The following is a 25,554-nucleotide window of genomic DNA, read 5'->3' on the forward strand; positions in this document are numbered from 1 at the left end:
TTGACCTCTCAGTTCATCCCTCTGAGCTGGATGTCACACATGCCTCTTTTCTCAATCATTTGCCCATTACCCATCTCCAACTTCCCACTTTGTTGATTTTATTCTCTGTGATGTTTTCAAACTATATGGCACCAAAGCATATATGAGCATTAGTCTTTACCAAAGAACCACATTCGTATGGGCTTCCTGAGCTTCAAACTAAAGAATTTCTGCTCAACCCAAAGCCCTTTGACTATGGCATTAGTGTTCTGGCTATGGTCATTCGGGGGCACTGCAATATGGTCTGGGGTTTCTGAATAAATCTACTTTCCATTTATACTAATTACCCCACAAATATAAATACAGTTCACAAACATTGGAAACATAGCCTTATGACAACTTTCACTTCTTGGTCAATAGGCCAGACATTGTTGCAGTTTAAATTCTTGTTTTTTTTTCTTTTTAGTTTGGCACCTGAGCTAACATCTGTTTCCAATCCTATTTTCTTTTATTCTTCTTCTTCTCCCCAAAGCCCCCCAGTACATAATTGTATATTCCAGTTGTGAGTGCCTCTGTTTGTGCTATGTCGGACACCGCCTTAGCGTGGCCTGATGAGTGGTGCCATGTCCGCACCAGGATCCCAACCCACAAAACCCTGGGCCGCCGAAGCGGAGCGCATGAACTTAACACGGGGCTGGCCCCTACATTCTTGATATCAATAGCCTAGAACCAAAAAAAAGAATGAGCATTATTCTCTCTCTTCCTCTTATGGTATCCACCGCAGAACTGTCTACAAAAAGAAAGTCTCAAGGTCAAAGTGGAATCTGCTCTGGATCTCACCAAAGCTGAAAAGCTAAAAGTATCTTGATGTAGCTGCAGTTATTGTTGTTATTGTTATTATTATTATTATTATTTCGGTGTTGAGCAGAAGGAACCATGGTTTCTCCAATTTCGTGAATAATAGTTTTGTTATTGAACAGAGAGCACAGTGTGTGGTTGGATTGTCTCCCGTAGGGCTCAAAAATACTCTCAATTGTCCCCAATGTGGTAGCCACATGTTTGTTTTCAGTTGGCTGAGTTTTAAGCCAGAGGAAATTTAGAGAAAGTGAAAGAGAGAGAAAACCAACTAAGCATCTCATCAGGATGTGTGACAAAGGGTGATGAGTTTTCCCACCTACAGTGATGTGTGCGTGTTTAAAAAAAAAATAAATACTGCACACCATTACTGTTCTTGTTAGTTATTTATACTCTGATAAGACATTTTTCAGTCTGTTGGAACAAATTTGAAAACAATTGTGAATGCCATTCAGCTATAAATTTTGAAAATGAGTGAACCAGTTGACACTCATTGAGTGCTCATGTGTGCAAATCCCCACGATGGTGCACTCCACTTCAGAGCATGAATGTGTTCCAGAAATATTTTAAAACAAATAAGCATATGTTGCATTTCACTGATGAGAAATATGCAAAAAGGGAAAACAGCAGTGTATAGACACTAACTCACACATAACACACACCCAATGTTTTACAGCCCAACTAACGGAGCTATTCAATTAAATATTAACAATTGTAATCAAACATTACAGTGAATGAATTGAAAGTAGCTGGAATTACTTGGATTTCACAAAAATCAGAAGTTTTAAAATTAGGAAAAACACTTTAGAAAGGATTTGGGTTAATCCTTGAAGCCTACAGATAACTAAGAGCCAGGGAACATAAATCAGCCACCCAGAGACACCCAGCTTTTTCATGCAAGCACTAGGATTGGAAACAAGGGTATTTTATCTGAGATCCAGCATAAACTTTCTCCCCTCCCATTAGGGTTTGCTCTGGTCTGCCGCTCCGACAGTCTGATCTCCACAGTAGAGGTCTTCCCTCAGCGACCCGCGGTGCAGCACTAACAGTTGTGGGCTTTCTCTTTTCATGGAGAGCCTTTTTCAGATGAGAGATAATTACACTCTCTCTCTTCCTGCTTCTCCTATAATTTGGCCTGTCCATCCAAATTATATACACCTGCTTCTTCTTTTTACTCAATCTTCTCTTAGTGGCTTTGGAGAAATTGAGTTGTCTAATTTTAAGTTCTGCAGCAAGTCTATAAAATGACAGCTAGAGATGCCTTTGACCTTCCTTCAGAGAGATGGCACTGTTGACCTGCCATCAGTGCGATTTGCACTTGAATGTTTATTTGCACCCTGTATGCAATAGGTTTGCCAATCCACAGGCGAGCTTCCATACCCCTTTGTGACCAAGGATGTTGTGTGGTCATAGGCAGAGCAAATCTAGGTTGACTCAAAAAGAGCCAAACGCATCACCTTGGATTAAGAATCATGTGATCTGATTAGCTGAGAGAACCAGCCACCGCCCCCTCAGCCTCAGTCAGGGTTCTTAAGTGGCAAACAACAGAAATTGACTCTGACCACATTAAGCCACAAACGAATGCATTGGAGAAATGGAAGGAAAAGCTGAAGAATCAGGTCTTGGGAGGGACCGGCCTAAAACAGCTCAGGGGGAATCTGGGTAGCAAGAACTCATAGAAACTTTCTTCAGTAGTGAGATGAGTGGTCTCCAACATTTTTGACTCTTGTGTCCTTCTACTCGAGATTCAAATTCTAGGGAGCCAAGCTTGGATCTCATGACCACTGCTTGAAGTGGGGAAAAGTCTTATGAATGTTCAGTGAGTCCCACTACGCAATTGGGGAGGGGAAATTTCCCAAAGGAAAACCCAGTTGTTCTTACCAGAAAAAAAGGGGAAATGGATGCTGGGCAGTTAAATCAGCAGATGTCCACCACACATCCAAAATGTGGTGATCAAACACGGAAAGACAGAGATCAATAGTGATAGGTGAATATTGAAGTACATTGAGATAACAGCCCAATGATGAGACAAATAAAAGGTTATTAAAATCTGATTTTGAGTTGTGATTTTAAATCAGGCCATTTAGAAACGTTTTTCTTTGAAATGCTTCCAGCGCTGCACAAACCCTATGTGAATAACTGGTCCCTTAAGCATCTTTCCAGTGAGCATTACCATCTCCTACCCATACCCTATTACCCATTCTCCTGCGGCCACTCCTACTCCCTTCTCTTCAACAAAATCTGAACCCCAAGGCTGTTTCTTTAGCAACCCCTTTCTTTACACTGGAAAAATCAAACACCACAGGATGCTTTACTGACTTTTCAACACTTAACAAATGGTGGTTTAAGTTTTTTAAAACCCAAAGTCAAACCTCCTTATCAGAAGTAGAAAGAGAAAAAAGTCAGATAAAGTGCTCATTTGAAGCTGCCTTCTGAGAGCTGTTTTAGGCAGATTTGCTCGAACTCCCTTTACAGAAACTTCCTGGTAGACACTGTCGAGATGAAAGACCATTCTTCACTTCCACTCAAAGTACAAATCAGGCCGGCATTTTGAAAAAGAGACAGGTTTATTCATGGCTTCAGCGTTAACTGGTTTTGGTCCCTGTAAAATTTCACTTTTGGTTATTGAAATATTCACTGTAGGAAACAAATTTGTAACCCATTTCTCACATTACCTACACACAGAAAAACAAAATTTGATATCCTGGGGTTTATTTGCTGAGGGCGCTTCCCATAAATGCGAGTGAGTGTGCATTAGGAAATATGTCTGGTTAAATCCTTATGGATAAACGTTAGTCACAATCGTCCCTCCGCCCCCCCTCCCAGACTCTCGCCCCCAGCACCCTCCCCACCTCCGGACTTCCCGCCTCTCCAGGGCTGGTGACCTAATAGCATTTTTGTTCGTGCATATTTTGGCGTCGCCCCATGGCCTGGCTGCCTTTGCCTGTCTGAGTCTTTTGAAATTCCTGCATGTTCGCCCCAGATTAAGCCGAGTGTGTCTCAGGATGTGTGTTCCGTTTTGTTCTTTCCCCTTAACGCTCCCTGTGCAACGTGTCTGGGGGGAGGAGGGCAGGACGGGGAGGGGAGGGGAGGGAGGAGCAGAGGCGAGGAGCTGTCCGCCTTGCACGTTTCCAATCGCATTACGTGAACAAATAGCGGAGGGGCGGCCGGGCCAGAACGGCTTGTGTAACTTTGCAAACGTGCCAGAAAGTTTAAAATCTCTCCTCCTTCCTTCACTCCAGACACTGCGCGCTCGCCGGGGCCGCCGCGCCGCTCCCCGTCGCCTTCCAGAAGGACTAGGAAAGAGGAGAGAGGCGAGTGCCACGTCCCAGCAGCCGCCCTTACTGGAGAAGGGTCTGCAGCCCACGCTTGGCACTGCTTGGTGGGGACTGAGATACCCGCGTTCTGCCCACCTCCTGGGTTGAAGATTTCTCCCTCCCGCACGTGATTTGAGCCCCGTTTTCCTTTTTTCCGAGCTACGTCCTCCCTGAGTGGGGACAATCCGGCAAAGGGAGAGATGCGCTTCGCCTGGACCGCGCTCCTGCTCGGGCCGCTGCAGCTCTGCGCGCTCGTGCGCTGCGCCCCGCCAGCCGCCGGCCAGCAGGAGCCCCCTCGCGAGTCGCCGGCGGCTCCAGGCGCCTGGCGCCAGAGGATCCAGTGGGAGAACAACGGGCAGGTGTTCAGCCTGCTGAGCCTGGGCTCGCAGTACCAGCCGCAGCGCCGACGGGACCCGGGCGCCACCGCCCCGGGCGCTGCCAACGGCGCCGCCTCGCAGCCGCGCACGCCGTTCCTGGTCCTCCGCAGAAACCACACGGCGGGGGCGCGGGCGCGGACGGCCGGCTCGTCCGGAGCAGCCGCCGGCCGCCCCCGACCCGCCGCCCGCCACTGGTTCCAAGCTGGCTACTCGCCGTCCGGGGCCCGCGACGCCGAGTCTTCGCGCGCCGGTAACCAGACAGCGCCGGAAGACCGCCCGGCGCTCAGCAATCTGCGGCCGCCCAGCCACGTGGACGGCATGGTGGGCGACGACCCGTACAACCCCTACAAGTACTCCGACGACAACCCCTATTACAACTACTACGACACGTACGAAAGGCCCCGGCCTGGGAGCAGGTACCGGCCCGGATACGGCACTGGCTACTTCCAGTACGGTAAGCAATCCCAAGCCCCGCCGGAACACCCGCGAAGCCCTTCCCCAGCCCTGTGGTTCCCCGACGTGGCTGCTTGGGCGCGGCAGGCCTTAGTCCCCGCAGATCCGATCCCTCCCCCTGCGCCTGCAGAGGCAGCCCTGGAATCTGGTGCAAACCGCGCGCCTGGCCCCTCCTTCCTTTCCACTTTGCTTTGCAGCCCCGTTCTCCTGCTACCCGCAGCCTGACATCTTAGTCCTGTTGGGCGAAGGGTGAGGAGTAAGGGACACGGAGGGACCTGGAGCCAGGGTGGGAGGTTGTCTCACTGCTACACTCATCGCCTGCTGATGTTTAGGTCTTCCGGACCTGGTGGCCGACCCCTACTACATCCAGGCATCCACCTACGTGCAGAAGATGCCCATGTACAACCTGAGATGCGCTGCGGAGGAAAACTGCTTGGCCAGGTACCGGCTGGGATCTTGGCGGACTGGCTCCTTCGTCTTGGTTCCGGGGGCTGCTCCGGTGCTTGGTTCTGACCGCTCTTGTCCCTTGCAGATAAGAGTTGGGAAGTGGGACAAGAGCTGGGAAGTGGAACCTCATCTCCTGGGCATGCTGACCTGGATGGAGAGTTAAAATTTTGAAGATTTCTTTGGGTTCTGCCTTTCAAATGTTGGCACACATCAGGGAGATAAAGCAAAGCCTTATCCTGGAGAGTGGGGGTCTCGTATTCTTTTTCCAAGATGCTTAAACTTTGGAGCTGTTTTCAATAACTTTCGATTAAACAACTGTACAATAACGTGGAAAAAACTAGTAGTGGAAGAACCCTTAAAAGACCGGCGCCTAATTTGCCAGTGTGGCACCCCTCACTGGCAAAGCCTATTTTCTTCTTTTGTTTGAAGCCACAATTAACTTAGTTGTTTTGGTCTTACTTCAGCCAGGATAAGAGCATGAGCAAGAGCTTTGTTTTTGCATCAGTCCTAAAATAAAATCGCAGCAATTTTAGGAATGGAATTCTCTGAGTTTGCCGCTGGGAAACCAGCAGAGGGAGCAAACGATGTTTTGATAGGTCTCATAAAATTTTTTAAAGTGTAAAATAAGGTCATTGATAGTATTTGAATATATATTCACACAAAATATATTAGAAGGAACAAAGTAGTGTTTATTTGTATAGTTCTTCCACTTTGACCCTTTGTAACTGTCAGGCTAAAGGAAGAGAAGAAATCCAAGCTCATCATTTTCGTTCTTGAGTCTTGCATCACTCACACCATTGCACTCCCTATGCTGTTATTACAGTAACGCCTTTGTTTTGAAGACAGTGAAGTTACAAAATTATTGATCTAAGCTGGATGTACCTTAGAGTTATTTCCCTACTTTACACTTTGGTTAACTGTTTAAGAAGAAATATATTGTTAAATTCAAAGTTCTTAATAAGTCAATATGGATGATTTTTTAAAATTTGGGATAATTTCCACCTCAGTTACACTCTTTTCTATGGTAAGTCTTGAACTGATTATAACTACAAAGTTTACTTATCACGTGTAAATTTTTAATGCTAATTTTATTATGTTTTTTCACTTTTAAGCTGTGGATTCTCATAATTGTCATTCATTCACCCATCAACAAATATTCACTGAGTTCTGACTACTTGCCAGGCACTGTTCTAGGATCTGGGGTTTCAGCAAGAAACAAAATAAGCAAAATATCTTGGTCTCTTGGAACTGATAGTCTAGTTGGGATTTTGCTGGTAGTTTTGTCTTTAGTTAATACTCCGTGAAAATCACAATGTTTCTTTTTTCAAAATCACAGCTCAGCATACAGGTCAGATGTCAGAGATTATGATCACAGGGTGCTGCTAAGATTTCCCCAAAGAGTGAAAAACCAAGGGACATCAGATTTCTTACCAAGCCGACCAAGATATTCCTGGGAATGGCACAGTTGTCACCAGTAAGTGGATGGGACTCCTGGGTACTTTTGAGTTGCTTTCTCATCTTTCGGGTGATTCTTGATATAACAAATCCAGGTCACAATCCTTACACAACGGGAGAAAATTGCTGTTATTTACATTTAGAATTTATCTCTATGTAATTTGACATAATCAAGGGAGTCTGTCTTTAAGATAATACATCAACTACCAGATCCAGTTATCTTTTAAATTAGAAACTCGAAGTCTAGCTTCTTAAAGCTGTTGCTAGGATGTAGCAGTTGGCTTCACTAGAATTTTACTCCAATATACTACAGGTAAGATTTCTAAAAAAGCCTATTGCAGCCAAGTTCATCTACAGTTAGTTAGCATTTAATAGGGTTTGATAAAGACCACAAGTTGTTATCAAAAGGATTCAGATACCATTGTCAAAGAAAGATGTAGAGGTTGTACTCCATGAGCTGAGCAGGACTTGCCTTCATCTTTTAAAAGACCTGTATCAAACCCAGGGTAGTTGCCTGTTCTGTCTTAAATTTAAAGACTTTCACATAAGGTAATTCTATAATTTGCCTTGGTGACTTGCCCAAGAGTTTATTGCTGAGAAATCCTGATGTGTGCCCTTAAACTTTCTGCCATTTGAGCCATTTCTTCTCATTCCTTCCTTATGTGAGAAGATGAACAGCTCAGCACCTTCTCTTTAATGAATGAGAATAATAGATATGAGCACCTAATTTGCTGACAAAATAGAATTATTTTATTTCTAAATAAAAGTTTATACTAGTTAAATTACAGTGGTGGAGAAAGCATGCCATTTTTCTCTTTTGCATTTCAGTAATGATTTTAAAACTGTGAGAACTCAATTTTTTAAAAGCTCACAGAAACCTCCCAGGAATCATGTGCTCTTCTCTTTTGGAATGAAACATCAGTAGTGGCAGCCAAAAGAAATATACTAGAGAACATATGGCAAGTTTTGCTTAAACACAGATAATTTATTGTCTATTTCTATTTAATATTCAAAGATAAAACAGGATGTAATAGAAAAGCAAAATCCTCAAAATGTGTCTTTTTTTCCTAGCAGCAAAGTTAAAAGCTTACAGTTCTGATAGATTGCGGTCCCTGGAAGAAAAACCTAGCATGAATTTGGCTTTAAGAAGATGAACTGATCTCAATTTTAATGTGAAAACAAATGTGTCAGGCCGCTGGGGAAGTTGTCTAAAATCCTCATTGCTTTCTCTGCGTGTTACTGACCTCTGTCTCTGTGTTGTGTGGGACGTTAGACATTACCACAGCATGGATGAATTCAGCCACTATGACCTGCTTGATGCCGGCACCCAGAGGAGAGTGGCTGAAGGCCACAAAGCAAGTTTCTGTCTTGAGGACACATCCTGTGACTATGGCTACCACAGGCGATTTGCGTGTACTGCGCACACGCAGGTAGGTTGGCACTCTGAGGTCAGGAAACTGCAGGCTTCAAAGAGAAAACAAAACGGTCTTCTATCTTCTTCCCTCCTGCCTGTCTTTTATAAGGGGGTCATCTAGTCAAGATGGAAAATAATTGGGAAAAGGAAAATGATGGCTTGATGATCCAAATTACTTTTAAGTATTTCATCCTCACAGAAGGTCAATGTGCATACTCTTTATGCTCCACAATGAAAAGCAGCAGTTTACTCTGTGAAAAAATCTGAATGGTTTCCAATATCTGCACTCATTCTGTATTCTAACTGGCTTGGTAAGTAACTATAGAAAAGATATCTCTGTTTTCTCACCTGCAAAACCATTGATCCCTCCATCTAATCTATTAAGCTAAAAAAAGAATGGTGATTGGGCTTAGCAAAAGGAGAGAAAATAAGTTTCTTCAAAAGCATTTTAAGAAAACTGTCTCTTTTAATCATGCAAATAAGAGCAGAAGGACACAATTTCTTTCTCCACGCATATATATTTAAATCTACAGTATAATTGATGTCAGATGTCCTTTGGATGGATTTTTAAAAATAGTGCTGAACTAAGCAGTTTGTATGTCTTATAAAGGGAAAATGTGTGTCAGTTAAAAGCTATGCCAGTATTTCCATAAGAAACCCTAATTTGTAAAAGGACATTATAATTTTACTCCAGCCGAAATCTTGGCTACCAGTAGTGAAATGTACATAACTCAGGGCACAAAGGGATCAGCAGCTGGCATCTTGGGAAGCAAATTCCAGGGCTGTGGCAGGAAGCTTTTGGTGACCTAAATGTTAGCATTGCTTCTTTCTCTGAGCTTGGAACAGCACAGCAATTGGAGGCAGAAAAGGCTCAATTCCATGTGCCCTGGGGCAGCACTTATTCTTTAAGAAAACAAGATGTAACCTCCCCACACGTTGCACATATGTGCACACAACAAGTCCCTTTTCACTCAGTGATCTGCAAGTCCCACAGCACCTGCCTGCGCCGGGCACCTGGAGTGTATTCTGTTCATTTAGAGAAAGAGGCACGCTGGACAGCTCACTGCCAAAATACCTGAATCTGGGACTGTAGGTATTTATAGCGCTTCTGGTCCCCCGACTCCTTGGGGTAACCCCACTTCATTTTATATGGTAGCTTTCTTGTTTATCATCCTCATTTATCTCCTCTTTAAGCATTATTCATCAGGTCTTGCATTACAAGTGATTTATGTATTTGTGTTTTTCACTACACTGGTGGTTTTTGAACGTGGACTTCATTTAAAGGAAGAAAAATTCTCACAAAGCCCCACTGTTGACTTAGATGTGTTGTGTTACAATGTGGTTTAAATGCATCCAAACACAAAACTAGATATAGCTTCCTTGTATTTATACTTTCATGTAACTCTTAAGTTCTTAAATAACAAATTTACATATTAAATATGTATGAAACTAGAAACCATCACAGTAACCTCATTAATTTAATGTAAGAAACAGTTGTGTTTTGCTAACCCCAAATAGCTAATTTAGACAGCCTTGGTTAAGGTTCTACGTTTAATCTATCTGTTTTTAAAGTTTGACGTTGAATACATGAAATGCCTGTTTACTTAATGGCCTTAAAAACTGCTGTTTTTTGTTTGCTAGTTCAAATTATCAAAGCTCATACATAACTTAAATTCTGCCTTCTGAGTAATCCTAGAATGCCAGTTTCAGCATTCTTTAAAGCTCTTTTGTTCACTTGAAGGTAAGATAAGCATTGCAGCATTATTTAAACCAGTCTCAAGTAAGATTAAGTATCTAATCCAATGAATCCCTTACACTGCCATGGCATTGGTAGTAGTAGTTAGTAGTTAGTAGTAGTAGTTAATAGTAGTAGTAGCAGTAGCAACAGCAATAGCTGACACTCATTGAGTATCTATTATGTGCCAGAACCAGAATTGTGTGCAGGAATCAGAAGCCAAAAATTCCGTATTATGTATTTGTTACTCAACATACTGTTAATGAACAGTTGCAAGTTGGCATGGATCAAGGTGGGAATATGGTCCTCACTCCTGTGGCCCAGGTACTTTTGAGTGTGGCCTAGGTATGCTGTGGGAGAGCACAGTTCTCCCCTGTTCTTCCCAAATCGGGCTGTAGCCAAACCAACACTGGGGGGACATACTTAGAGATTTTACCATCTCTTTGGTGACAAGGTAATCTTCAGCACTGAGGTGATTTTGGGTGCTGAAATTAAGTGGCAGTATAGAGTGAAAATGATGCTAGCACATGCTTTTTAATTTACTTTAGATTAGTATTAGAAGGAAAATACAACAGTTAAAACTTCTCATGAAGAACTAATGGAATCAAGAACATACCTTTTGACTCCAATTTGAGCAAATTTCTCCAGACTATTACTTTGTGGAGAGCAAGGACCGTATCTTGTTGGTAGTTTTCTCCTCCCCAACCATAGAAGGCACTTGTTTACTTATTGAAGTGAGTATCTTAGCAAGTGGAGTGATGTGGCCTTCATTCATTGAGGCTTACATTCATCACTTTAATTCAACAAAATATTTCAGTGACAATGTGAGAGAGTGTAGTGTGGTGGTTAAGAACAAGGACCTTGAACCCTGAGTGCCTAAACTCAAAACTGGCTCAGCCATTTACTAACTGTATATCCTTGGGCGAGTTATTTGACCTTATGGTGCCTCAGTTTCCTCATCTGTAAATTGGGGAGAATAATAGCACCTGCCTCATGTAGCTGTGAAAATTGAATTTATATATGTAACATGTTTAAAATTGTAACTGGTACATAATACATACTTCATAAATGTTATCTATTCCAAAATGCAGCACAGACTCCACTCTTAGGGAGTTTACCGTCTCTAGTTAGATAAAGTTTTATACTGTATGGTTATAATACAGAGAAGAAAAGGATACACACTATAAGATCTATACGCACAAAAAAAGAATCACGGGCATTTGGAATACAGGAAGGTAACTTCCAAGAAGAGAAATTGGGGAGGGTACACTAAGAAGAGGACATTTGAGCTCGGTTGACTATCACATGGCCTTTATTCCTGACCTTGGTGATATTCTAAAATTTTGATGGAGGCCTATTTTGTCAGTTAAGATTGTATTTATCACTGGTTATTTATAACACTTTTAAGAAGCTAGATGTACTACTACTTATATTAGTCCTGTATTTTTTTTAGCTGGAGGTGCTTTAAGGCTGAGTAATATATACTTCTCAAAGGAGATGCAATATAAGTATAGTTTTATGTCAAACTCTTGTAAGTACTTAACATTTAATTTGCAAATAATATGCATATTCTTTAGCCTACTCTAACCATATACCATCTTTAAAAATTTTTTATTTTATTTATTTTAGGGGTTGAGTCCTGGCTGCTATGATACCTATAATGCAGACATAGACTGCCAATGGATCGATATTACAGATGTAAAACCTGGAAACTACATTCTAAAGGTAGAGACCTTTGAAAATACATACCTGTAATTTGTTTCGATTGCAACTGCATGGCCCTCCTCCTCTGGAGTCAAACGTTAAATGATAATGGTCCTGCGAGCGATTATACATCTTCTAGAACTATTTCTAAACCAACGTAGATATATGAGAAAAATTCTTATTTTAAAGAACTTCAGGGAAAAATATACAGCCTTCTTCTGTAACTTCCCCAGAGTTTAACAACTTGCCTGACTTAAACCCCCTCCCTGCTTGATTTAGTTGAAGCGTGTCCCTGTTCCAGCTCCCTGGAAATAGGAAGAAATTAACCAGTAAACACTGCTGATGAAATCTGAAACACAGATGCCGTTTGTGTTACCTAGGTCAGTGTGAATCCCAGCTACCTGGTGCCCGAATCGGATTATACCAACAATGTTGTGCGCTGTGACATTCGCTACACAGGACATCATGCGTATGCCTCGGGTTGCACAATTTCACCGTGAGTTCTATTTGCCTAGTTAAGCAATTCTCTTCACAAAGCGTTTTAGTTTATCCATGACTTCAGCTTCCTTGTAAAATAGACTGAAGGTAGAAAGTGGTAGACAATCTGCATTATCACATAATTAGAGCTGATCTTTTTTTTTTGATAATGCTAGAGAAGAGGGGATGTACACAGGTTTTTATCATCCTAAAGCTTAGTTTTCAGGACAAGACATACACACAGAACACATCGTTTACCCAAAAAACCTATGTGGAGGCTGAATATATAAAATATGCAATATGCAGGGTGGGTGACCTTGTGGGAGCCCAAACAGTTGGGCTTCCTGCCTCTTCCCCATAGTCCATGAAGGAGCTCTGAAGAAATTCCAGGAGCTCTTCAAAGTACGTTTTGAAAATCGCTGCCTTAAGTTTGCAATTGAAGAGGTTAGACCGTCTGTTCTGTAGAAATCAAGATTTCACATATTTGAGTTCTAGAACCATAAGTACTAAGGAAATACATTGCAAAAGTAGGAGTGTGTCAAGTTTCCTTCATAATATTCCTGGTCCTGACACCCTTCTTTGAATAAAATCTTGGAAAGAATCCTAGCACAGGGGCTGGCCCCGTGGCCCAGTGATTAAGTTCGCACGTTCTGCTTTGGCGGCCCAGGGTTTTGCCGGTTAGGATCCTGGGCGTGGACATGGCACCTCTCATCAGGCCATGTTGAGGCGATGTCCCACATACCACAGCTAGAAGGACCCACAACTAGGATATACCACTATGTACTGGGGGAATTTGGGGAGAAAAAGCAAAAAAAAAAAAAAAATGTTAAAAAAAAAAGAATCCTAGCACATAAATATTAACAGGAGTGGTGCTTTGATGAAAATAATTAAAGAAAGTTGGGTAGTTTTGCCTGCTTGTCTCTCTGTCCCACCCCAACCCCTTAAACACTGCCTGCTCTAGAGTTGCTGGGTTATAGATCCTAACTACATATGCCACCTGTGTGTGATACCATCCCAACAATGAGAACACTGTTAGAGTGATACTGAACATGCATCAGCTTCGCTTTGACGTGGGAGAGGCACCAGTACCTCAGGGTCGTGCAGAAAGGTGCAACAGAGCTACACTGGAAACTTAGAATTAATAAAATTTTCTCTCTAATAGACAAACCAGGACAATGTTTGGCTGCACATGAACCTGTAGTTTGTGGCTTTCCCAAGTCCACCTAAACCTGGTTTTGCCCTACACCTGGCCAGGGGAAGGTGGGGCTTAAAGCAGCCCATGCTCCATTTCAGAGCCAGGTACTGTGGCTTGGGCTGCAGTCACCTGGATAAGTCTTTTCCTTATTCCTATAAGGGAGCAAAGCCTGTGCTTTGGAAGTATCATCACAGGATTAGAGATAGATGTGGCCTATGACAGCAAAGGGACAGCGCTGAAAAAAGCCAATCAGATATATTCTTCTGAACATGCCCCCAGTACAGAAACCCTGGCTGAGTTTATGGCCCATATTGTGTGGAGTTGATCATAGTATAACTGAAAATCCACAGAACATCAGTGTAATTTCAGCTAAAATAAATTAAAATAATTTAAAATACCTGGATTAATTTCTCTTAATTTTTTATACTTCCTTAGTTTATTCATTCATTCTCTATTTATTCATTGTCACTCTCACTTTTGCACTATGTATTTTTTGAGGTCCTAAACTAGATATTGGAAAGTGATGCAAAGATAAATATGATTCCTGACCCTTTACTGCTCCTTTGTAGGGAATGGCTTTAATGTTCCTCTCCTGCTCCACATCAGCATGCCTGGGATCTAGTCTCTTGTCCACCACTGTATACCCATTGTCAGGTACAAGTCTGCCACCACGTAGCCTCTTATTCAACGTTTAATAGATAAATGACTCTCTCTTTCAAGGAGTTTAGAATTTGGAGGGTGAGAAAGATACATTCATAATTGTAATAGAGATACAATATGAAAATTCCATGAGGGTCAAATAAAATGCAGTGGAAACCGAAGGGCTTCTGTCAGAATAAGCTAGGTGACTCCCAGGTACAACTGCTGACCTCCCAGTAGGAACAGGTCTGGCGAGGTGACTCTGTTGTTGCATAGACTGTGTCTTGCTTTTCATCAGTAGAATCCATTGAATTGGATATGGCCAGATATTTAAAACAAATAAAAATTGGTATATTGCTCCAGCATAGAGTTGTTCTTTTTTAAAACTAGCTCTCACTGACTGTAACTAAATTGCAAGAATGGTTGAGGTAAAATTTTAGTAAGCAGTATTGATCAGATGAAAACATGAAAAAGTGAAATGACCCATAGTTAGTGATCTGTAATAAAATAACAAGATCATAGGGTCAGCCTGGTGGCACAGTGGTTAAGTTCGAACGTTCTTCTTCGGTGGCCCCGGGTTCACTGGTTTGGATCCCAGGTGCGGACCTACGCACCATTTGTCAAGCCATACTGTGGCAGGTGTGCCACATGTGAAATGGAGGAAGATGGGCACGGATGTTAGCTCAGGGCCAGTCTTCCTCAGCAAGAAGAGGAGGATTGGCGGTGGATGTTAGCTCAGGGCTTGTCTTCCTCAGAAAAAAAAAAGAAAAGAAAGCAGTGAAGATCATACTTATCCATGAGTGGGAAATAATGGGAGAAGTGCAGAAACCTTGACTTGAGAAAGAAATCCTTACGTTCGGGAGAGTGATGCTTGACTCATGTTTTGACTTTCACTTCTGGCCTCCCTTGCTGGGATCAGAGTTCAAAGGAAGGAGAGATTTCCTCTATCTGAGATTCAGGAGTGGCTTTAGGAGAGTGTTTGAATCGGGCCTTGAAGAGTGAGGAGGCGTGCACTGGGGAGCATTAAGGAAGGGCATGCCAGGAGAAGTCAATGTCACCGGCAACTACATGGCAGGAAGTTGCAGGGGATGTTTGGAAAAGCAAGTCTTCTAGTTTGGCTGAGGCATAAGTTTCACAGAGTTAAGAGTTGGGTAAAAAGGATGGAAAAGTAAGTTGGGACCAGATCAAAGAGCACTGAAGAGCAAGCTAAAAGGTTTGAACTTCTTTCTGGAAGCCATGGGGGTCTTTGAAGTTTCTTGAACAGGGAGTGAACTTGCCTAAAGCCACGTGGTCAGTCTGGTGGCTCTGTAAGCGCAGTGTGTGTGATTCCCTTGGTAATGTTATTGTACCCTTTTAACTCTTAAAGACGTATCTCTCAGTTCACTGATTGTTTTTCACGCTAATCAAATATTTGAGAGTATTCCATTGGTGTGTAAAAACCACCCAGTAAGAAAGTGTGTGCCTTTGATGTATCCTCTCTTGCCCATTTCCCCAACTGTGAACAAAACCTATGAGTGAGGCGACTCTGTGGCCCAGTTCAGTTCGAAGATGCGATAATTAAGTTCTCTTCTCACAGAAATTACTACTTGGAAATTGCTGGCTTATGATTTGGACTAAATGGTTCTTATCTCCTTTATGTGGGGACCTATGATCACAATATAAATACAATATTCGGTTTATTGGCTTTGTCCCAGTCTATTAATGCATCATTCTACATCCAAAATCATGCTGGAAAAGAAGTACTGCAGGATGGTGCAGAGGCCATGAGCCTGCTTCTTGGTGGACATGCCATACTTGCTCCATGGAGTCAACTCACCTGGGTGAAGCTGCTGGTCCTTATGAGGGCTGCTTAACTCTATTGTTTCAGAGTGTGTTTCTTTGAACTCTAAGCATCAAGTTTGTAGGCATCAGACATGCACTTTCTGCTACTGACATAATCACTTTCTTTAAATCAATATTAAAATAATGTATTAATGGATAATTTCCTAAGGTGACTGTTGCTTAGGTGGAGGGAAATTGCTACATACATTTTATAAAAGGTTGACTTTAAACTTGTCTACTGTACTCATTCATAATACTATCAGGTTGATAACTTGTCTTATTTTGTTTTCTTAATCTAGGTATTAGAAAGCAAGCCAAAACTCCCAATGGATAAATCAGTGCCTGGTGTTCTGAAGTGGGAAAAAAATAGATTAACTTCAGTAGGATTTATGTGTTTTGAAAGAGAGAAAAGAAAACAACAAAGGAATTTTTGTTTGGACTGTTTTATAACAAAGCACATAACTGGATTTTGGACATTTAAATCGGCATTATTTGGGAAATCTTTAAGAGTATTATTCACATTACTTTGTGAATTAACACGTTTCAATTCTGTAGTTGTACACTTGGCTCTTTCAAAGAAATCCATATTTCTTATGCTTCTTTTTAAATTGTAGTGCAAAAGGGAAAATAATATTTCAATGAATGAGCCAAAATTACTTTGAACTGAGAATTTTCTAAAGTGCTGAAACTTCAGTGAACCGTAATAATAATTGGTTTATATATGTCCTAGCATAGATTAATTTTGAAATGAGGCTCCTACTGTTTAAATAGATATGGACACACTTGGTGCTGAGGAAGGAACAAACACATTACCATTGGTGTCAAGAAATAGTACTATATAGCAGAGAAATGGCAATATATGTATTCAGATAGTTACATCCCTATATAAAATTTATGTTTACATTTTCAAATTATTAGATAAACTCCTTTCTTTCTGTCAAGTGTACAATTTCATTCTGACTTAAGTCACCTTTTGTTTTGGAATGAATTAAGTAATTGAGCTGCCCAACTCCTGTCTGACATTTGTTGATGCTCCTCTCTACTCTTTAGTTTTCCTATGGGCAGAGACCTTTTAAGTGGCGTTCTTAAAATTACCATTCTGGGGACTGGTATATATAGGACAACTGTGCCAATTCTGATGATGTCATTCATCAGGAAGTCATTCTGATGATAGATGTGACACATCCGGAGATAATATGCATTTAATTATATTGAACTAGTAGCCAAAAGAATTTCCCTGCTGACATACAAATCATACAAACAAGTCCCCCAAACCACAACTGTCTCTCAAATACTTAAAAAAATTAATGAAAAACATCTTGGGGTTTTCAACTTTTCACATTTTTTAATGTTCAGCTTTAAAAAGAAGAATGCTAAAAAATGTTATATTATCCAGAATAAATGACATAATATGTGTGGATACAGGACTGTTATCCTAGGTCATCCAGGAATCAGTCATAACGTGTTTTTTGTGTGTGTTTTCCCAAAATATAATCCAAATTAGCAAAGCACATAGCATTACATACTTGAGGGGTTGGCAAATAAGGGAAAAAAATACTTTCTGCAAAACCAAGGACTGTGCTGCGTAATGAGACAGCTGTGATTTCATTTTAAACTGTGAAACCATGTGCCACACCAGAATTTGGAGAATTTCTCTTTTTCCTAGATTCAAAAGGTACAGAAAGAAATCAAATTACACTTTTAAGTTAGTGGTGCTTAAGCAGAAGTTTTCCTGCATTATCCAGTACTAAAATCTCAAGCAAGGTGTTTCCAGTGCCAGGACATGTTAGGTAGAATTTTAAAGTGAGCTGGCATCCTCGTATTTTATGTCGTAGAGTTGTAAAGTCAACACCAACTACTACTAATCGTTCTGCACTCACTAGTGCCTAGCACAGCAAGAAGGCCTAGAGATGGACGGTCATCAAGGGGTGGAGAGAGCGGGCCACGTGATCCTCATCTGCCAGGGCACACACTTACCAATAGAGAATACAGAGGGCTTGATAGAGACCCAGAACTTTCATTGAGCTAATCTGAGCTCTGGAAAAGCTTCTTTGATGTACCTCTTTGCCTTAAATTGCTTTTTAGTTTTAAGATAGTAGAATGATCCTTTCAAATTGTAATCTTAGATTTCTAATAGAGATATTTTAATATACTTGCTTTTTTAAAAAAAACAAAAACTACTGTCAGTATTAATACTGAGCCAGACTGGCGTCTACAGATTTAAGATCTATCATTTCATTAAGATTCTTACCCCCGTAATTAAAAGCTAGCCAATATCATGGCCCTTGGATACATATGAGAAGACATATTTACTATCATTCAATGGGTCTTCCATCTGTCTGTCCATTCATCATCATCATTTGGCCTAGTATATGCCAGGCACACACGTGCTAGGCATTGGGATATAAAACAGACTGTCCCTAACCTCAATAAGTATTAAAAATATCATTATTACCATTAGACTCATCTTATTTCATTTTTAACAACTATAAGTACATCTAAAAAATTTCTATTTTAAGCACTATTGTTTTTCATGACCATGTTTTATTTTAAAAAATAAGTTAAAAATGAATAGTTATATGCATGTATGTGTTACTAATAATTAAAACTATGTTTCTAACCCCTGAAATGTGTGCGTTTTAAATATAACACATACTATTTGATTGATTTTGAAAAAAAAAGGCATTTCAGTTAGGAGGCTAAAGACGCCCACTTATCCGTTATATAAACATTCCTTCCCCCCCCCCAAACACTCCCAAATGACTTACAAGTATTGATTTTACACTCAATATTTTTGAACCTCAAGGGATCTCTTCTCTGAATAACGAACAGAACTCACAGATAATGATTAGCTGATAAAAGTTGTCCATTAATAAAATAAAAAATATAATCCTGTCTTACCAAACTCCAAATAAAAAAATTTAAAACAGGAAGTAGAAATGCTGCAAAGAATGTTCAGTACTGAAAAGAGATTGGCTTTTAAACTAACAAAGACTGTGAAAAAATGGGCTTAACAGGAAAATAATTTAGTGAGTGTTCCACATGCCATATTAGTGGCCTCATAATTATTCAGACTATAGTCTGGGTTAAAGACATCTTGACCTTTGGGACTGGGATTCAGTCTCCCAACAGTACCATAACATGTGAATCCACAATTTGCTTATTTCCAGGAAATCTTTAAGTTTTTACATAATAATTTTATTCACAATCTATCATCTAATTATTCACTAGGCATTATTTATAATAAGAATTTTTTTCTCCTTGAAACCTCATAGTATAATCACACTCATAAACAGTCCCAATATACAGATTCTAGAGGAAATGCAGTCCACTAAAATTATTGTGGCTGAGAATTCGTCTTTAGCAAATTGTGTGAAAATATTGAATTCTGGTCAGAAAATATTTTTTAAAAAATAACTTGTTTTGACACTAACAGTATAGCAACTAATAAGCAAAAATTACCCTTTTTCTATATTTTTTATGTTTAGAATTCATATTCACAATCAATATATTTAATCAACAGCTATATTTCATTCCAAGCCATCAAAAGTCCTGAGCCACTTTTGAACACTTAACGCATTTCATTTATCCTTCAAGCCAAAATGGTGCTGAATTATATCAACTTGAATGTAAAATGTGTTGTTTTAGCTCACAGGATATAAACATTTAATTACTATATAACTGCTTGCTATGAACTAAGTGACTTGTGATTTGGTATTGTTTTTAATGAAGTTTTAGTTTCTTCCAAATTTTTCAGGAATCCTATTTGTAAAACATTTATAGCTTTTTTGAAGAGCTCTTATTTTAAATGCCCAGACACTGGCTTATGTTCTTCTTTACACTCTCACATTCTTTTATTATACGCCTATAGTATTATTGCAAGATTATGTAAAAATGCCTTGAATAAATGATTTCAAGTGTCTGTAGTGGTCATTTGTTGTTACATATAAATAAATGATATGAATTTCATTTTAGGTTAAAATCTTAAAGCCATGTGTATGATGAGTGGTTTTGCTTAATTGCCTTTTGTATTAACAAATTGTTTAATAAGCTCACATGACTTGAAATCTGTCTGAGGGATAAAAATCTAGCAGATGTTTTAAAAAGAAACTATCATACATGAATGGATCTTAACTTTTGTCACCATTACCAGCCACCTCTAAGGATGCAGAGCAGCCATTGTGAGAACAACCACACTCTTTTTTGATTAGGGTTTGAAAGAAATGTACATGATCATATATACACTCAGGGGACACATCCAATTCAAGCTGCAAATTATCCATATAAAGAGAAATATTGCCATCATAGTAGTCCTTATTTAAACATATACCAGATTAGCCTGGAAGCTGGTAACCTGAGAGGACAGACAGGCCCCAAAGTGTGGGCATGTGTTTTGGGGGGATAATTAACCCATAAAAATAATTGATCTTTAAGGAGCTCTCTCAGGTAAAACCGATGTAGGCTTATGGCTAGTAGTTTGCAGATATGAGTTGTAAAATGTCAGTGATACATGAAACCACCAATTTCCTGCTTCCCTGCTTGCTCAAGGCAAAGTATCTGAATACGCTTTCGATATTAATGCGAAAGATGATTTCCTTTGTCTCATCAATATGCAGTGTTTCAAGCACTGTTTATTATTAACCTATTAACTAATGATAGGGGAGGGAAGATCTTTCCTTTTGTCAGAAAACTTGACTGCCTTGTGTTACTCACTTATTAATATTTCCAGTCCTCGCCACAGATATTAATAGAGGATTAACACATAGGTCGAACAAATCCCTTAAAGCATGTACTGAGAAATTCTAGTTTCACAAGGTTGTCTACTCAAAAAGAATCCCATAGTAAAATAAGTATGGGAAGTATCATCTCTATGGTGGAGATTCACAGTACCTACTACCATGTTAAAGATTCGGAGAAGCCAAGTAGTAAAGAAACCACTTGGTCTTTGTTATCAAGTGTTTCTCAAATTTGTTTTGCCACAAAAGTCTTTTTTTTTTTTAATTGCACTTATTATCCTGTGAAATTGTTTTTTCTTGGAAAACTCTGGGATGTGATATATTAAGTAATTATCAGTTCATAAACATGAGATCAAAAATTACTTAAAACAAATTACTTAAAACAAATATGTGATAGTGGCAGCACTTGAGCTGTAGGACACAGGAATCCTGAAACCCACCAATTTACTGCATGTCTTTCTTCCTAAAAACTGCATGATTAAATAGGATCCTTTCAATGAAAATGATCATTTCAGTCTCTAAACCATGTTCTATTTTAGAAACAAATATACGTCTTTCTTATTTGTCAGATAACTTGAATGCTTTATGTACCCTTTATTAAAATCTTTTCTCTCCCAGATATTAGTTGTTTATAACAGTTAGGGTGAACCAGTCATTTTCTTCATGGTTCATTCCGTTTGTATAATTGAAATTATACATATAAATTATGAATTATACATAATAGTATAATCAAATTAATTTCCATTAAATCTCAGTAAATTTCCATTAAATCTCAGTACTTTTCACAATGGGCAGAGAAAAACAGCATTGGGAATAAAGGACTTGAAAAGATATATGCATGCATTTACAATTTGTTCCCAATAATTTGTTGCTTAGCTATGGGTAATAGGCACCATATTTGGAGAGAGAAAAAATAAAATCACAAACCATAAGGCAAACCATCAATATAATGACCAAGAATATACCTTTGCCACTGTTGAAATATAATATTGCAAGTACCCAATTTCTTTACATACCAAGTCAAACCAGAGTTCATGACACAATTGTGCATAACAGGGACTAAGGACAAACGTATGATAGAGCCTATTAAGAGATAACTACTTTTTTTAAATAAATCAAATAATATTGGATCTTCATTGCACATATATTCACTGAACTAACATAAATTTGTAGCCTGAAAAATTTGCAGCCAATATTACTAACCAGTTGTTTGCAAACTGTTGAATTATACCATTGTCATACAGCAAACATTAGAGTCAACTACTTTCAATTACTACGATGACATTATTTTTTCAGAGGGATGATATTAGGGAAAAAAAATCTTTTATAACAATCTATGGTTGAGCTGCTGCTGGGCTAAGATTCATGGACATATAAATACTCTGATAGTTGTGATTACTTCACTTTTGTTTTAGGGCCCTTTGGTTTCTGGTAACAGGAATATATTTTAAACTTGCTTAGTCCAAAGAAGAATTTATAGGCTCATGTAACCAAATGGAGGAAGGGCAAAGAGAGGGTTTGTCTCAGAAGCACGTGGAACCAGGAAATCAAATATCATCAAGCCCACGTTCTTGAATGTCTTTTCTCTGTTTGTGCATCAACTTCATTCTCTTGGTTTAGTTTCTCCATGAGGATGGAAGCCTTGTTGCCTGTAAATCTGGATATACATTTACATGGCTTGTTGATGAGATTTCAAGAAAACAGCTTTAACCTGTAGCTCAAATTTGAAAAATCTAGGGGAAGGCATTTCGGAGGCTCAGTCTGGGTCATGTGCCAATCCCAGACCCAGTCATTGTGGATACTGTGACAGGTCCGGATTGAGTCAAGTGCTCTTCCTTATTCAGTCACCAAAGTCAAGGAGACAGGATCAAGTAAGAGAATGGCTACTCCCAACCAAATCACACGACTGTATTTTGGCTTTATGTGTGAGTGTGAGGGGAAGGTAGGGAAAAGGAAAATGATTACTCCAGAGGAAGGGGGTGAGTAATTATGGATATTATCAATGAGAAGATTTCTGGGAGCCAGCAAGCCACCCTATTTATGTCCAGCAAAATGACTGGTAAAATCAACATCTATATAATCCAATTCAAAACGTTTCTTTCCAAGCTGCTCATCCACCTGATTTCTGTTAAGAGATCCCCATATTCTCAGTATCTAAGGGCTGACTTTTCCCCCAGAAAGAAGTAATGCCACCTTTCTCTCCCTTTTAACACTATTCCCCTCCCTTGTTGGCGGGTCTAAACAGCCTGCTCACTGTCTCCTCACCTGCTGTGTTTCATGAAGTCTTAGTAGGGCATTTCAGGAAGAAAGCTCCTCCTTACAAGTGAGAGAAGATCCTAGTTCCTTCTTATTCAACCAATCACATTGGAGTTGCAAAAAGGAAGGTCAATCCAAAGAGAAAAAGGGAAAAGATCAAGGGAAAGAGCCATTCTTTTAAGGTTTTGCACCTCCAATTGCTACCCATCCCCACTGACCCCTCCACCATCCCTCTACCCTGTTGTTTGTCTTTGACCACAGCGAGAGGCTCCCTCTGGAAGGGGTACCTTAGGGAGGGAGCGCTGCACTCTTTTCTTCTATTAGTTCCATTGTGATATTAACACATTTACAATCCTGTAGAGTGGGTACAGTTCAATGGTGGGGAAAAGGGGGAAGGAAAACCTCAGAGAGAAACACAGCAAAATATCAGTGCTCTGGAAGAACTACAGTGGGAAAGAGAGGCTTGGGTAGGAGCAACAAGTAGGCAGCTAGACCTGTACCTCTCCCAATATTCTCTCGTCCTGTTCTCACCGTTCTTTTTAATCCAGGGTATAGAAAAATTTACATGTGGTTGATGCTGGGGTGAGGTGGGAGTGGTGCACAGGTATGACAACTCATCCCAGAGGTTTCTGAGCCTGAAGCCAAAAACATCAGTAACTGGCTTAAATTTGCTTTGCAGAGCAGAGATCTAAAGAGATGAGGTCACAGGAATGGGAGGGAAAACACACACATGGTGTGACTTCTTCACTAATTTAGGCAACCTGTCTGCTGGAAAATGACCTAGCAAGCCAAGATTTTCTCCAAGGACCAGGCTGACCAGAGATGCCTTTTAGTCCACGGGGAGTTATACTGTTATTCTTGCAGAGTTTGAGAAGGCTTATCAGGAGCTAGGCACACATAGCCTTATTCCTTGCCTGCTCCTCCCCAATTTTCTCAGGGGAACACTTCTGAGTATTAGAGATGCGGGAAAAATGACATATTCTCCTTTTCTCTCTCCACACGTAGATTTCACAATTCAGCTACAGGGGGTCTTCTGGGATTCTTTCTCTCTCAATGATCAACACGAGGCCAAAGTGAGCACTTTAACCTCAAACACTGGTCTCATTTGAATCTGCTAGAAAAAAATCTAAGAGTTAAACATTGCCCTATCAGAATATTTTGAATCTTCACTCAAAATTGATACTCCCATCCCGGTTCCACGGCAATCATTTTAAGTCGGTTGTCATCAATAAATAATATCCATTTCACTGAGATAACTACTAAAGTAACAGTTCCTTAAGATCATAAAATATATAGTTAGTATTCAAATTTCACCAACTGTCTCATAATTTTTTCCTTTTATTTTTAAGTTGGTTTGTTTGAATTGGGATCAAACAAGGAAGATAAACTGCCTTTGATTATTATGCATTTTCAGTCTCTTTAAAATTTATATATATATTTTCTTTGTCTTGCTATTAATGTGTGTGAAAAAATAGGTATTTTTATAGACTAGCTATAGTCTCATTAGAATTTTCCACATTTAGATTAATGTATTTGGTGGATACATTTGCCTGTTCCTTATATTTCCTATAAAAAGTCAGATCTAGAGGCCTGACTAGATAGAGGCTAGGTTTGATTTGGGGGAGCAAGAAGACTTGATAGGTGGTGGTGCATCCTTCAAAACTGAGTTATCTGAGGAAGCCCAGGATGTCTCCAGCTGTCTTTTTGCAATGTTAAGAATGATCAGTGGGTTCAGTGTTGTCAGTCTGATCCATCCACTATAAAATTCTGCATCAGATTTTCACCTACTCACTTTAGCAGCTATTAATGATTACTGCTAGATCCATTACCCAATTATCAAAATCAGTGATCTTTTTTAAATAACTGAGAATATTCCATAACAGAATATATGCTTTTTCATTTGATCTGAACTGTTTGTTTCTTTCATTAATGTACTTTATTAAATTAAATAACACTTAACATGAAACTTGACCTTTTTTTCCTTTTAGTAACTTGAGATAGTTTTGGAACCTTATGAAAGACATTCAAGGTGCTGTGCTCTTTCACAAGAAAAGCTAAAATGTTGTTTTTGGAGCTGTTTTTGTCATGTGTGAGTGTATTTTTGTCATTATTGTCAAGCATAATTTTAACCTTACACAAATGATCTGTTGATTTGAAATATCATGGGAAAACTTTGACCTAGAACATTTTCAAAGAGGTTAGTCACTGGACACACAAGAAAGCTAAGGACACTTGGCAAGGTGGTTGTATTACGTGGTTTAAATCTCTACACAAGTACATAGCTTTCTTCTTCCTCAGATCTTTCAATTTTAAATTTGGTTTCTCAATTTCCTGTAAACTAAATTTCAAGAACCTTAACTGACATTCAAGGCCTTCCTTTATCTGGCCTCCATTCTCCCACTTCATTGGTTTCATAGACCGCCATTTTGTTGCATTCTCTCCTCCAGCCAAACCAGAAGACTGACTATTCGCCTTAGACCTCTTATCTGCCCACGGGTAAAGTGCTTGCCCTTTGACAACAAAGAGGCTCTATCTCTTAAGGCATTCATTTCTTTCTTATAGATTCACATATATGCATACTCTTTCATTAGGTTTGTAGTGGACAGCGACTCTTTCTTGGCTAACACCTTGTTTTCCTACTTTTTAAAAGAAATTAGCAGCCTAATTTCCTTTTGGGGAAATACCTCCCCCACA

The 25,554-nt window shown here is 39.8% G+C and overlaps 1 protein-coding gene across 2 annotated transcripts; it reads left to right on the forward strand.

Annotated features, from left to right (window-relative positions):
* The first annotated feature begins 3,388 nt into the window (after positions 1–3,388).
* On the forward strand, positions 3,389–19,790 carry LOX (lysyl oxidase). 2 transcript variants are annotated; one of them, XM_023617820.2, is made up of 7 exons: positions 3,389–4,982; positions 5,314–5,422; positions 6,765–6,902; positions 8,157–8,313; positions 11,662–11,757; positions 12,117–12,232; positions 16,168–19,790. In XM_023617820.2, the coding sequence occupies exons 1-7, from the start codon at positions 4,352–4,354 to the stop codon at positions 16,172–16,174; spliced, it is 1,254 nt and encodes a 417-aa protein (XP_023473588.1). In that variant the 5' UTR covers positions 3,389–4,351; the 3' UTR covers positions 16,175–19,790. The 2 variants fall into 2 exon arrangements, with proteins under 2 accessions (XP_023473588.1, XP_023473589.1); XM_023617821.2 differs by lacking the exon at positions 16,168–19,790 and having other exon boundaries at positions 12,117–12,236.
* Positions 19,791–25,554: the final 5,764 nt, after the last annotated feature.

The sequence above is a fragment of the Equus caballus genome, chromosome 14, assembly GCF_041296265.1.
Source record: "Equus caballus isolate H_3958 breed thoroughbred chromosome 14, TB-T2T, whole genome shotgun sequence".
Classification (NCBI taxonomy): Eukaryota; Metazoa; Chordata; class Mammalia; order Perissodactyla; family Equidae; genus Equus; species Equus caballus.